Source organism: Vigna unguiculata, chromosome 3 (genome assembly GCF_037176805.1).
Source record: "Vigna unguiculata cultivar grain cowpea cultivar isolate G323 ecotype 2 chromosome 3, ASM3717680v1, whole genome shotgun sequence".
NCBI classification, from domain to species: domain Eukaryota; kingdom Viridiplantae; phylum Streptophyta; class Magnoliopsida; order Fabales; family Fabaceae; genus Vigna; species Vigna unguiculata.
In genome coordinates, this window is record NC_140794.1 from 14,165,450 (window position 1) to 14,179,769 (window position 14,320).

Here is a 14,320-nt window from a genome sequence, read left to right on the forward strand (position 1 = left end):
GCCGCCGCGAGTTCAGATCTAAGAAACATTCTTCGCTAGAAACTGTGAGCCACCGCAACTTCATGCACCCACCAAAAGCAATCACCTTTATTATCTTGTTGGTGTCGTTTTTTTTTCAAATATAGCGTATGGTGTTCTTTGGTTTTCTTTTTTTTGATTAATCTGAACCTGATCATAAAAAGTTCTCAACTTTATTATTGAGAATCAATTTTAGTCTTCTAAAAGTGCTTTCTATTTTGGAGTAGATGTAGATTTGTTGTTCTTGCTGTCCGATTTTGCTGGGAGTTTCAAGTTTCATTTTTGTTTTTTTAGATGTTTCATGGTTTCTTGTAACTATTTTTTGAAAATTATTATTCTGCTTTTGCTAGATAAATTTCATCTCTTTAATTTTAAAACTTGAATGAACCCACCCGAACGAATGCATATTCATATTTAACCGGCATTTTAATCGGTCAGAATGGATTTTAAAATATGAAAAATGGATTATGTCGGATCGGACAGGTTGGACCCGAGTCTAATCTGACCCGTTCGTTGCTCACCCCTAGTTTCTGTCACCACAATTGAGATGAAAAACGGTCATTATCCATGAAAAACGGTCATTATCCGACATGTTTTCAATGACAACAATAAAAATCATTTGTCGTTTTAAATTAACTATAATATTACTTTTATATTAACCATAAAAATGTTACATTTCAAACATGTGGAGATAATAAAAAAGAGGAAGTAATACAACAAAATTGATATCAATCATCCCGTTAATGAAAAAATTAAAATAAAAAAGGTCTCAAATGAAAAATATAAAAAATTTGAATGCTGAAAGACAAAAGAAATTTAATAAAGACTCAGTTAAAAATATTTAAATTTATGATAATTTTGAAATTTAATTAATTTTATAGTATGTGTAAAAATATGTTAAAAAGAATAAAATAAAATAAAATTGAGGAGGTTTTTCTATTCTTATTTCGCCTCTTTCCATAACTACTGTACGTTAAGTTATAAACTCTTTAAATTTCTATAAAAAAACGTATGATTAATTGGTCTTATTTAATTTATTAAGTCTCTTCTAAGAACTCACTAATTACGGTTAGTGTTTTCTCTTTCTTTTATTTATTCTCTTTATGTTATTTTTATCTTCCATTTATTGAACACAAAGTTGGAAGAAGAGACCCATAGTTTTATTTATCAGCGAGACCCGCAGCGTTTGATTCATCATCTTCATATTCTGTGGCTTCCTCTTTTCAAACAACTGAAGTATTGAACTACGGAGTCTCCGAATCCATCAACGACAACCATGTCTACAATCATACCCTTCATCTCAATCTTTCTGCTGCACGTTGTAATGGCAGTTTCAGACACCATTCCCCAATGTCTCTCTCTGCATTCTGACCCCTCCCATCCAATCTCTGCAGTAACCTATTTCCCCAACAACTCCTCATACCCTCCCACATTGAACGCCAACATCAGAAACCTCCGATTCAGTTCCCCCACAACTCCAAAACCATCCTTCATTGTGGCACCAAACCACGTTTCCCACATCCAAGCCTCCATCATCTGCTGCAAAAAGTTCGGTCTTGAGATGAGAATAAGAAGTGGGGGGCATGACTACGATGGCCTTTCGTACGTGGCAAAAGCCCCATTTGCCATTTTGGACATGTCCATGTTGAGATCAGTGAAGGTTAACGTGCAGGACCAGACTGTGTGGGTTGACTCGGGGTCAACGATTGGTGAACTTTATTACGGGATTGCTGAGAAGAGCAAGATCCTAGGTTTCCCAGCTGGGGTGTGTCACACTGTTGGTGTTGGAGGGCACTTCAGTGGAGGAGGGTATGGGAATATGATGAGAAGGTTTGGTATCTCTGTGGATCATATTTTGGATGCCCAAATAGTGGATGCTGAAGGGAGAGTCTTGGACAGAAAAGGAATGGGGGAGGATCTTTTCTGGGCCATTAGAGGAGGTGGGGGAGCAAGCTTTGGGGTCATTGTTTCATGGAAAATCAAGTTGGTTCCTGTGCCTAAGGTTGTAACAGTTTTCAGAATTGAGAAAACATTGGAACAAGGTGCCGGTGATATTGTTCATCAGTGGCAGTATGTTGCTAATAAAATACATGATGGCTTGTTTATAAGAGTGGTTCTTAGCCCTGTGACAAGAATGGGTAAGAAGACGATAAGGGCCAAGTTCAACGCTTTGTTTCTCGGAGATGCACAAGAACTGGTTCATGTGATGAACGAGAGCTTCCCTCAACTTGGTTTGGTTGGTGAACAGTGCATTCCAATGAGTTGGATCGATTCCGTGTTGTTCTGGGATAATTTTCCAGTGGGGACTTCGGCTAAAGCTTTGCTTGAAAGGCATGGTACACCAGAGAAATTCCTGAAGAAGAAATCAGATTACGTGCAGAAACCCATTTCCAAAGCTGATCTTGAAGGTATATGGAAGAAGATGATGGAACTAGAAAAGCCTGTTCTCACATTCAACCCCTATGGCGGGAAAATGAGTGAGATTTCTGAGAAGGAAACACCATTTCCGCACAGGGGTGGTAACCTATATAAAATTCAGTACTCAGTGATTTGGAAAGAGAAGGGTGAAGATGTTGCTAATCGATATTTACATTCGATTCGAAGCCTGTATGATTACATGAGCCCTTATGTGTCAAGTTCACCTAGGAGTTCATATTTGAACTATAGAGATGTTGATATAGGTGTTAATGGACCTGGAAATGGTACTTATGCAGAGGCTAGTGTTTGGGGTAAGAAGTATTTCAAAACAAACTTTGATAGGCTGGTAAAGATAAAGAGCAAGGTAGATCCAAGCAATTTTTTCAGATATGAACAGAGCATTCCGTCACTTGCATCTGCTCATACTATAGTGTCAGAATAGAACAAGCCTTGAAGACTTAACGAGGTATAAAATAAAAGGTCAAATTGAGGACGAAATGTATCTATGAGTAATTAGAAAACCAGTTTAGACTTATATTTTGCCATACAATTTGATTAGTTTGGAAATTATTTTTTATATGAAATAGTATTTCACCTGTTCAGGACTCTTATTCTATTTTATTTAAATTTTTATCAGCACTTTCATTGTTCAATTGTATGCTTTGGTTACTAGGTTTTTCTTATTTGAGTTAAATATTATATAAAGGGGTAAATGATGCGTTTTGTTAATATTTAGATGAACAACGTTTGCAATTAGTTTAAAAGCTTAATTTATTGAATGAATGAAGTAACTGGGTTATATAAAAAGCCAATCAATCTAACAGAAAAATTGCCCATGCTTTAATCAGGGCTGCAATGAAGAAAATAACAACCAAATGAGAAATATTTGCTCCTAAATAATAAGAATAAGTGGTCCCTCAATGTATTAGTTCCATTTCTCGGTTAAGAGAAAACCCGAAGCAAAAGAGTGTTATAGACTTCGGTTCACTAAAAATCGGTGTCAAAAGCTATTATATGTTTCGGTTCTAGAGACCCGAAGCCAAAAACTTGGCCACATATTTTGAAAGTGTTACTGGTTGTTATGTTTTTGGCCTCGGGTGGTACTCAACCGGTACCAAATAGGGTTATATGCCTCGGTTTATAATTGAACTCAGACCATTGAGTTTATTTAGGGCTCAAATTCGTGAACTCCCTTTCTCTCCTTCTTCCCCGCGTCATCTCTCTGCAACAACAACGATCTTCTCTCTTTGTTGCCACCACACCTTTCAGCCATCGTCGTTGTGTCGCCTCCGGTGGTGCTGCACCTCCATTTCCTGCAGCTCCATTTCGTGCACGGTGCAACTCTCTCGTCTCTCTCCCTGCTGCACATCCACCGTCACTACACCACGCTCCTCCGGCCACCGCCGCGGCGTCGCCTCCGTTGGTGTTGCACCTCCATTTCGTGCACGGCCATTTCGTGCACCTCCTTCTCCGTTTTACAGCAACTGTCGCGCCGCCATTCCTCCAAGGTAAGTTTCCAACGTGTTTTTGTTTCATTTTCCGTTTTGTATATATTAATTTTCAATTTTGGTTATTGCGAGTATTGATTTGCATTGGGATTGAAATTGTTTGGAGTGTTTTGAGTAATTTTGTGAGAGAATTGGGTCTCAATTTAAGAGCATTGCGTCTGAAATTTAGAGCATTGAGTCAGAATTTAAGAAAATTGTAACAACACTATAATTAAATAGGAAATATATTTTGTTAAGGTTTTTGGTTGATTTTGCTTTTTTTGTTACTTATGACCTTCTCTTGTGTTTTTTATTGTCTCTTGTAGCTCTCGAACGTGTTGTATTGCATCGTCTTCCATTGTCATTCGCTTTTTACGCTCCAGGTTCCTAATTCTAATATTTTCCTATGATTTTGTAGTTTGTTATGTAGTAGTTTTATATGTTATATATGTGGTTAATTATTTGTTTAAATATGTTGTTTACTTTTCTTATAGTGTGAGTTAACCTTAGTTTCCCATTTGAGATTCAATACGAAAATTATGTATTGTCCACGAGTTTTCATTTTGAAGAAGCTACATTTTTTTTTAAATTAATATAAAGGGATACAATACTAATAATCTAAATGTATTGAATCTTGAATTATTCGATTGGACAATTTAAGAAGATTAATCATTTTCTAGTAGTTTATTAGTGCATATATATATATATATATATATATATATATATGTATGTATATGTATATGTACGTATACATATACGTACGTATATATGTATATACGTACGTATATATGTATATATATACATACATATATATATATATATATATTAAAATACATATCTTAAAATTCATGAATATTTGTCAATTGTGTTTTGTATTGATCTTCGGGTGCATATTTGATTGTTGTTGATAATCACTTTCATTTCGTGTATCCTGAAGGCCAATGCGAAATGCTGACAAAATTTCGTGAAATTTAAGATATGTATTTTAAAAGTAATATGTACCAATAAAATAAAGAAAGTGAATCTTCTTGAATGGGATAGGGTCACACCTTGATTACGACGCGAGCATTAATTCAAAGATTACTGAAATTGTTCACGCAATTTCAGTATATATACGTATGGATTGAGATTGGATTAATTTACCACGTATCAACGTTGAATATGAGAAGGGAGTAGAAGAATTTATAAAATTTTTGCGCAACGTTATGAGGGTAGAAGTGATGATGAGGTGAAGTTTATACGTCCTTGTGTCAATTGTTTGAATGGGAGAAAATTGAATGCAATTCAAGTTAGGGACATCTTATTTGTGATGGTTTCCTTAGAGTTTAGGGTTTAAGGTTTAGGATTCTCATGCCGTTTGCTTTAGTTCATGTGCCAACATATGAGGTATATACTGCGGCATAAACATTCCAATGTTTCCTCGCTTGGCCTAGAGATTTAGTTGATTCTAACCCCTCGGTTCTGAAACCCACCATATACTAAATTTTTAAGTTTACATGTTTATTATATTAAAACTTAAATTATATTCCATTTTAACTGAAATTGCATCAATATAGGAAAATCCTCAACCAAAGAAGATTCTTATCTCTTTGGACGATTCTCTTGGTACATTGTTCCAACTTGTAGAAATCATAGATGATAAGCCAATGCAGCTTGGGATGCTAACATTTTTGGGAGAGACCTTGAGATCCCACTTTATTTGCATTCCCATGATGTCTTGGAGCTTGCACGGAGACAAGAGGAATTAAATATTACTATTATTTAGTTATGGCTGATGTAATTCTTTCAGTCATTATATATAGTTATTTGATATATTTATCTATTTACTTATATCAAATCAATTTTATGTTTAGGTATTTGTCTGCTATCACTGAAACTATGGGGCTGAATAATCTATATGGGTTTATAAACCCCCAACTCACTCATTAAGGCAACAAGTTTGATGACACCCAAGCATATGTGACCAAATGCTTTCAATGTGGAAAAGAAATTTATTTTGTCCCTTATGTTGCTGGGTAAATCATTTTTGTTAACATCTAAATATAATCTGTCATTTTAATGCATAACAATAAATTTATTTCCTTCTTAAGCGTCATTGGCAGTTACTTGTGATTTCCCTAATGGAGAATCTTGTTGTGTGGTTTTGCTCTTTGCACCGCCCTCCCCCCAACCATCTTAGATTGATAAGAAACCTCAATCTCAATCTTATGAATATGACATGTTATATAAAAGTATCCTAACTTATTCCCTTTATCATAGTTCAATTGTTTGACATAACATGTTGTTAGGGAGATCAACGACTAAGGCAAAATGTCTTGCATGGTATTCCCTTCAAGTTTGATATTTCTATCCATATATTTATAATTGTTTGATTTGATTTTCTTCCTTAATTAATTTTAATGTTGTTGATATAATGTAGTGTAATAGACCAACCGGCTCATATGAGTGTGATTACTATATAATGCAATGAATGACAACCATTGTGCATGCTCGTATTACAACTAATTGGAAAACGATAATATATATTTGACTTAAAACAAATACTTTGCAATATACTAAAGTTTGGTATACTAAAGTTGTCTTTCTATATACTAACTTAAGTTAATGTCTTATTTTGCAGACATTCAAGAGTTATGCGCCAATTCCCGCAAAGTCCATAAAGTTTGGTAGGATAACATGTGTAAAATTCATAATTTAGATGTACAATAGTATTCATTAGGATATACATATTTAGATTGTGGATATTCCAATTATCTTTTAAATGTATTTGGATTGTGGATGTTTGATAAAATATTATGTTCTGGTTTGTGCTGGTCTGTAAAAAAAATATACATGTTTAAATGTGAGAATCACAATAAAACAGAAAATTTATTTAAAAATAATAATAGAATAGGCCTCGGTTCTTACCAAAACCGAAGCAAAAAGGTGGTCTATGGCTTCGGTTCTTACCATAACCGAGGCCAAAGGCTCTGTGAATTTTTTAATTAATTAAAAATGTTATGAACCTATGACTTCGGTTCTCGCAGACTCGAGGCAAAAAAGTGCCTCTATGGCTCCAATCCCTCTACAATCGAGGCAGAAAAGTGCCTTTATGGCCTTGAATGATAACAGAGGCCAAAAAGCACCCCTTTTGACCTTGTCCCAATATGTCTCGGTTATAAAATCGAGGCAGAATAACAAAAATAACCGGAGTCAAAAGCCCTTACTGCACTAATATTCCCTAATTTGCTAATTCTCGAAGAAAATGAAATTGAACATGGATGTGCTTACTTTTCCATGTATAATGGGATTTTTTTAACAATTTAATAGTTGAACTGTTATCATACCGTATGATACATTTTTCTTGCTTTATTCCCATCTTTTCAAGAACACGTATCATCCAAATGTTGTGAGCTGCACAAGCTGCTGTAGAAATAAATTCTACCTCTGTGGTGGATAACGATACAACTGGTTGTGTTTTAGAACTCCAAGGATCTACCGCATTTGGTATTTTAAAGACATTCGAGGTGCTCTTTCGACCCTCAATGTCTCCAACATAATCATTATCACAATAAACAATCAAATTCTTCCCTACTTCACGTGTATAGAACAACCCCATGTAAGTAGTTCCGTTCATGTAGCGTAGAATCTTTTTACAACTTGTTGATGCATTACTATTGGAGCCTCCCTGAAATGAGCAACTTGTTTTGTTTCATTGAATTCTAAATATGAGTTGATTTCAAAATAAAACTATAAAGATTTTCTATTAAATAAGATTTTCAATTTTATTCGAGCAAACCTAATTTTTCTAACTACAAGCAAGCCAAACACACACTTAGTAGTTTAGTTCACTGTTAATGAGCATAAATTGTTTTTTTTTAAGCCACGAGTAAAATATAGTGCAAAATATGTAAAACATCTTCCATTAACAAATACATATACCTTTTTGGTTCAAGTACTCGAGCTTTATAATCAGGTTACTTCTACTGAAATCACTATGCTAATTTTATAAACAAATGGAAATCCAAGGACAAAAAGCAAAAGGTAAAAGCTGTTTGCAATGCTCCCTATTTTGAATTCCATTTTCCAAATCAGCTACTCTTTATAACATGCTACATTGTTAGAAACCATCATAGAAGCACCTACGGAGAAATAGGGTACAACCACAGGCATAGCATATGTTCTGAAGTCTTGATTCAGTACTGAATGAGGGGCAAGAAGAATATCACTAAAGACTAAGCTTTGTTCAGCGACTAAATTTTAAAAATTAATTTACACACCATTTTTTTTAGTTATTAATAAAAAATATTTTAGTTATTAATAATTTTAAATTAATAAATTGATATTTAAATTAATCACTTATATGGATTTTTTTACGGTAAACATATCTTTGGTTGAGATGATTATAATGTCTTTGACACCCAAAGCAATGTCAAGAATCACAGCAGTACTATTAATCATAATTTGCTGTTTGTTGTGCCCAATTAGGAAGTTCCATAGTTTCTATATTTAAAATCTATCTGATAAATTAAAAAATATGCAAAATCTTAGTGCAAAATCTCAGTTTTGCTCCTTTCTTTTACCTCTTTCATGCTCTGTTCTTGTTTTAAAAGACCGCACTCCCTTATTACTCACACCATAACGTGTTTTCAAGCGCAAGCTTCTAAATACATTCAGAAATTTGTATTTTCAAGTACAATGGAAAAACATTATTAATTTATCAAGAACGTAAGTAGCGGTATTAATAACTGAATTTTTGGTGTCATTCATATCCCGGTTTCAGTGGTCTGTTATCAAGTTTGTATTTTCAACAAGTCATTTTGAAATTTCGCATGAAAATAAGAATATGAAAGAAGTAATTGAATCATGAAAAACAAGCCAAGATATCCTCCTTTAACAGACATAATCAATGTAAGAAAAACAGAGATATTGTGGAAAATTAACACATGTTCAAGAAGCAGACAAATGGGAATTGGTACGCTCCTAATTTTCAACTTGTGGTTCATCTTTTTATTACTCAATAAGCAGTTCTTCAATGTGAGCAACCTTTCTCCAGTCTTTGCCTTCTGGATTCTGACAATACTGCTTGAGCAATGGACAACCTCTTACTGTAAGAGAAGAGATGAATTTGAGCATAGCCTCCTCTGGTAAGCATTGAAGGTTGGGACAATCAATAAGTGTGAGAGAGGAGAGGTGACAAAGACCCTTGTAATCCATCTTCTTAAGATTTGGGCAATCACATATGCATAGAGAGGTAAGAGATCTTGGCAGCAAAACTTCATCAGGAAAACATTCCACATCCACCTTTTCAATACTCAAGCTTTTAAGACATGTGTTAGTCTCCAAGATCTCACTCAGGGAGGCAATGAGTTTTAAACTTGAAAGAGACACATATTTTACATTTGATGGAAATCCATCTGGGAACATCTCCACTTGTGGACAGTCAATTATATGCAGGTCAGTAAGAGATGGAAGTAGGGTTTGCATGTGTTTCGGTAACAACTTCAAATTCTTCGCTCCTCGAATTTCAATTCCTTGTAGCCACGGTGCAGATAATCCTTCACTGGGAAATGATTCAAATTGAGGGCACTTCTCAACTATGAGATACTTGAGATGATCATGAGTATGCTCATGTGAAATTCTTTGTAGGTTTTGGCACCTGGACAGTTTAAGAAAACGGAGTTTTGGAAAGAAATCTAGAGGAAAGGTCGTAAGAAAGTCACAACCTCCATCAATCTCCATTTCTTCAAGGAAGTCGTAATGGGTAATGGGAACATTTGTAAGTGGACACGAATAAATTTTCAAGACTTCAAGAGTCGATGGGTCCATGCTATGTCCGCTAATGGTGAGTATTTCGCATGAACAAATAATTAGTTTCTTTAAATGAAGTTGTTCTGGCAGGCCTTTCAGCTTGGGACATTTGTTCACAGAAAGACGTTGAAGTCGCGGAAAAGAAGCAGTTTTACATTCCCATTCTTCCCATTCTTTCATGTTGTAGAATTCCAATCTTTCCAAGGACTTAAATGAAGAGGAGTCGCTTCCTCCATAGAACTCAGCACCAATGCTCACTATTCCATCAAGGCCTATAATTTTTAGGGTCTTCAAAGATGACAAAAGTCCAAGGGGTGGCAAACATAAGATATATTTACAGTTCTTTAACTGTAAGAACACCAAATTTGGTAATGAATTATCGAACACCCAGTTTGGAAATTCCATACCACCATAGTTGTTGATTCCTAAAGTCTCCAAGTATTTGGAAGGTTGTAGATTCTCCAATACTTTCTTTTCTTTCCTTGGATTATCAAGGATATGGTTTTTATTCCATTTTAACTTCAACGTCACCAGGTGTGTTTTATTTTTCAAATCCATTACTAATGCATCCGATGAATTTATAATATTCTGCAACTCCTTTATTGATAACCTTCCATGAAGATTGAGTCGTCCTAGCTGCTTAGAATTGAACTCACTAGTTCTATCTACAATAAAAGTATTCAGTACTTGAATATTCTTCAATTCTCCAAAATGCATTGGCATCTTTGTCACTTTTGTTCTTTTAAATTCCAGGCAACACAATTTGGTGAGCTTATGCAAATTTGAGGGCAACTCTTCCAAATTTGAACAATAGTTCAACTTCAATATTAGTAAGTTATAGAGCAAACATGTTGAGTCAGGTAGTTTTTGTATCTCGGTTCTCGAAAGATCTAACAAACGAAGATGTTTAAGATCACCAACTGAACATGGGACCTCTCTAATGTCCGAGCAACAATCGAAAGATAAGACACGTAAAAACTTCATCTTGGAGCACAAATCATGTATCGAAATCTTGAATTTCCAACTATAATCAAGGTAAAAATGTTTCCCGATTTTTGTTATTGGAATAAAGGAACGCAGTTTTTCAGCCTCAGTTAAACTCCTAAAACCATCAAAACATTTGACGTCATCAAATGCAAATGAGAAATGACGAGTTGCTTTAGGTATACATTTTCCTTTATCAAATTTCAACCTAAAACAGAAATCAGCACAAACATGTTTTGCCAAATCATTCAGAAGGTCGTGCATGACGAAATGCCTTTTGGCACTTGATTGTTGAAAGAAAGACCTTGACAATAGATCATTGAAATACTCTTCACCAACTTCTACTGGATGTCTGATTTGTTGAGGGCACTGTAAAATGTTTTCTGCCATCCACAAAAAAATTAACTCCTTCTTTAGAAACTCATAATCTTTGGGAAATATGGCACAATAAGCAAAACACCTTTTAAGATGAGAAGGAAGGTAGTGATAACTCAAAAATAGCGCAGGGATAATTTCACTGTCTTCTTTTGTTAAGTCCCATATGTCGTTTACCAACACACTTTTCCAATATGAAATGGATGACTTTGTGTGCAAAAGACTTCCAATTGTTTTCAAAGCAAGAGGTAATCCTTTGCATTTCTCAACTATCCTTCTACCAATCTCCTTTTGCTCATCGTTCAATTCAAGATCATCATCTTTTAGTGCATGTTTTGTGAAAACTTTCCAGCATTCATCCTCTTGTAATTGTTTTAGACGATGCACTTCAGACCTCATGTTAGAAGCAACTTTCTCAGCACGTGTTGTGACAAGAATTCTACTTCCTGGAGCCCCATAGCTAAGAGGAGTTCGCACAGCTTCCCATTCCTTTTGTTTTTCATTCCAAACATCATCCAAAACAAGAAGAAATTTCCTTCCTGACAATTTTTCTTTTAGTTTTTTGTGAACCATTTCTAGGTTCCCACTATCATCTTTTTTGTTATCGATTGTCTCAAGAATTGTTTTTGTGACGGTCAAAACATCAAAATGATCCGAAACACAGACCCATAGTTTGATATCAAATTTAGCATTATCCAGCTTTGGGTCATTGTAAACATGTTGGGCGAGTGTGGTCTTACCCAACCCACCCATGCCCACAATAGAAAGTATTGATGGTTGGTTACGACTGTTAGTTTCGGACGTGAGCCAATTAAAGATGATTTCTTTGTCAGCATCTCTGCCATAAATAACACTTTCAACCACCAAAGAAGTTGATGGCAATTTCTGTGAGATATTACTACCAGATCCAACACTAGAATAAGTACACTCTTTCAAACCAAGAGCCCCCTTTTGCCTTGCAAGATATTCTAATTTTTTAAGGACTTCTTTCAACCTTGAGTCAATTTTCTTGTTAAAGGAACTGAAAGTAGCATTGAAGAAGTTTGATACCTTGTAAGTGATGGTTTGAGGTTCAGATCCAGCTTCAGCTTCCACTTCACATCTGGTGTGTTCATAGTCTATTTCATCCAAGAGATCCTCGGCATCAAACACGGCCTCTTTGACAGCAAAAAGCCATGCTTTCACATGTGGGTCTCTGAACTGCTTCTGTTCTGCATCATCAGCGAGAGAATTGATGGAGTGCAACATGATGTTCAAATTGTGGAGCAGCTTCTCATCAAGTTTTCTTCCACGAAAGAAGTCTACAACTTCACGGGAAGCCAGCCTGTCAAATGCAACATTAACGAAAGATGAAAGGAGAGCGCCACCAACAAGTTCTGCTGCCATGGTAGGAAATGGAAAATGATTGGAGAATGTAAATAAGTTATTTGAAATGCAGTTTGTGAGAACGATTCGGCGCAGGGATGAGACTTGACTTTAAGGATGGTGGAACAGAGCGTTTTCTTTAATGGCTACTCAAACAATATCACATTTGAGTCTTTCTTAAAAGCTTAATTCCACAATTTCGTTGCATTCCACATTCAGCCAATCATAAAGAGTGATGGTTAGGAGTGGATTAAGACAAAAGATGAGTCCTATTTCAATGGTTTGGGTGAGTTAAATGTAATAAATCCTTTGTGTAGGAAATGTGTATCCAAATAAGGTCGATGGCCCCAGTCATGCAATAATTGCTTTCATGATTAGGTGCTTATAGGGGAGAAAAACTTTTCGGTGTTTTATTTTCTTATGTGATATGACAAACGTATTTAATAAGTAAAAGTTTGTCAATAATGGTGTGCTATACGTCACTATTATATTTTTATATCCCTATCTTCAATTTGTGGATAGAAGATACACCTAAACATCGATCACTTAAATATGATTTAACAGTTTTTTATGTATTTCAAATTTTAGAATACTACTTCAATAAATATATATATATATATATATATAATCATTTGGATATAATAAAATCTCCATTCTAAAATTAAAATAATGCTTATGTATGCACTTTACATTAGAAAATTTTCTTTTATAATATTAGATTATTATGCTACGTTTCGAGTGTATGAATAAAAGACTAATGAAGTATATTTTGCACTATAATGCAATAAAAATTTATTATCTTGTGTTTTGTAAGGAACTAAAAAATACTTAGGTGTAGAAATGTTTTAAAAAATGAAGCTTGAATATTTTATTATTAAAATACAAGACATATAAGTAGAAAAATCATTTATTGAATGTCACTACCGTTCTAAAACTATTTTTTTTCTTTGATTTTTCTTTAAATATTTTTATTAACATACTCATTTCTTTAAATATCAGAGTCTATCATAAAGATTATGGGACAAAGTAAAACAATTATAGTCGATCAAAATTTTTTTGAGTACGTTTATCTTTATTCCTTTTTCTTAAGTCAATTTTTAAAAGTTTTTGCATGCATGAGTATATAGAGATATTGCATCTGACTCAAAGGACCTCAAGAGAATATCTATTTGTTTAGAATTATCTAAGTTTTTTATGTACATGTATAGTATCATGTGAGAGTCAAGTCTGGTCCAAATAAAGGAACCTAGTTAATTTTTAATAATAGTCTAAGTTAGGTGAATTATAAGACGTGACCATCATGTATGATTTTGGTAAAGAGATTGACCTTTGTTGGTGAATTGCTTTTATATAAGTAATTATTAAGTTGTGATTATTAGAGGAGATAATGGAAGATGATATGTGTCGGAATTTATGTAAATATTGGTTCATTAGCATACATCTTTTGAATCAATTGGTTCTGTTTAAAATCATTCTTGAACTTACTATAATTCTTTTGGCATGGAATTTTTTTGATATAAGTGATTATTAAGTTGTGATTATTAGAAGAGATAATGTAGGATATGAGTTAGAACTTATGTGAATATTGGTCCATTAACATACATCTTTTTTAGTCAATTGGTTCTCTCAACATTCATTCTAGAACTCAATCATTCGTTCTAATCAACCCAATTACATTGAAATTTTGCTAAATTTGAAGAAAAATATCAAAGTGGAATAAGTGGTTTTCAAAATGGTAGCATAGATTGTATGAAATGGATTAACAAATACGAAATAATATACATATGAGAGAAAACAAAAATAGAGAATGAGGATTGAAGTTTACCTGAATTATGCTTCACCAAAACCCTAAACGAGGATAAAGAGAGAGAACGTGAGAGGAA

At 34.3% G+C, this 14,320-nt stretch overlaps 1 protein-coding gene and 1 pseudogene across 1 annotated transcript; one reads left to right on the forward strand and one right to left on the reverse strand.

Annotated features, from left to right (window-relative positions):
• The first annotated feature begins 1,167 nt into the window (after positions 1 to 1,167).
• LOC114179694 (berberine bridge enzyme-like 8 pseudogene) lies at positions 1,168 to 3,062 on the forward strand (annotated as a pseudogene).
• Positions 3,063 to 8,741: 5,679 nt separating this feature from the next.
• LOC114175366 (putative disease resistance RPP13-like protein 1) lies at positions 8,742 to 12,830 on the reverse strand. The gene has a single exon (XM_028060141.2). It carries the CDS (start codon positions 12,456 to 12,458, stop codon positions 8,916 to 8,918), a length of 3,543 nt encoding a protein of 1,180 aa, XP_027915942.1. The 5' UTR covers positions 12,459 to 12,830; the 3' UTR covers positions 8,742 to 8,915.
• Positions 12,831 to 14,320: the final 1,490 nt, after the last annotated feature.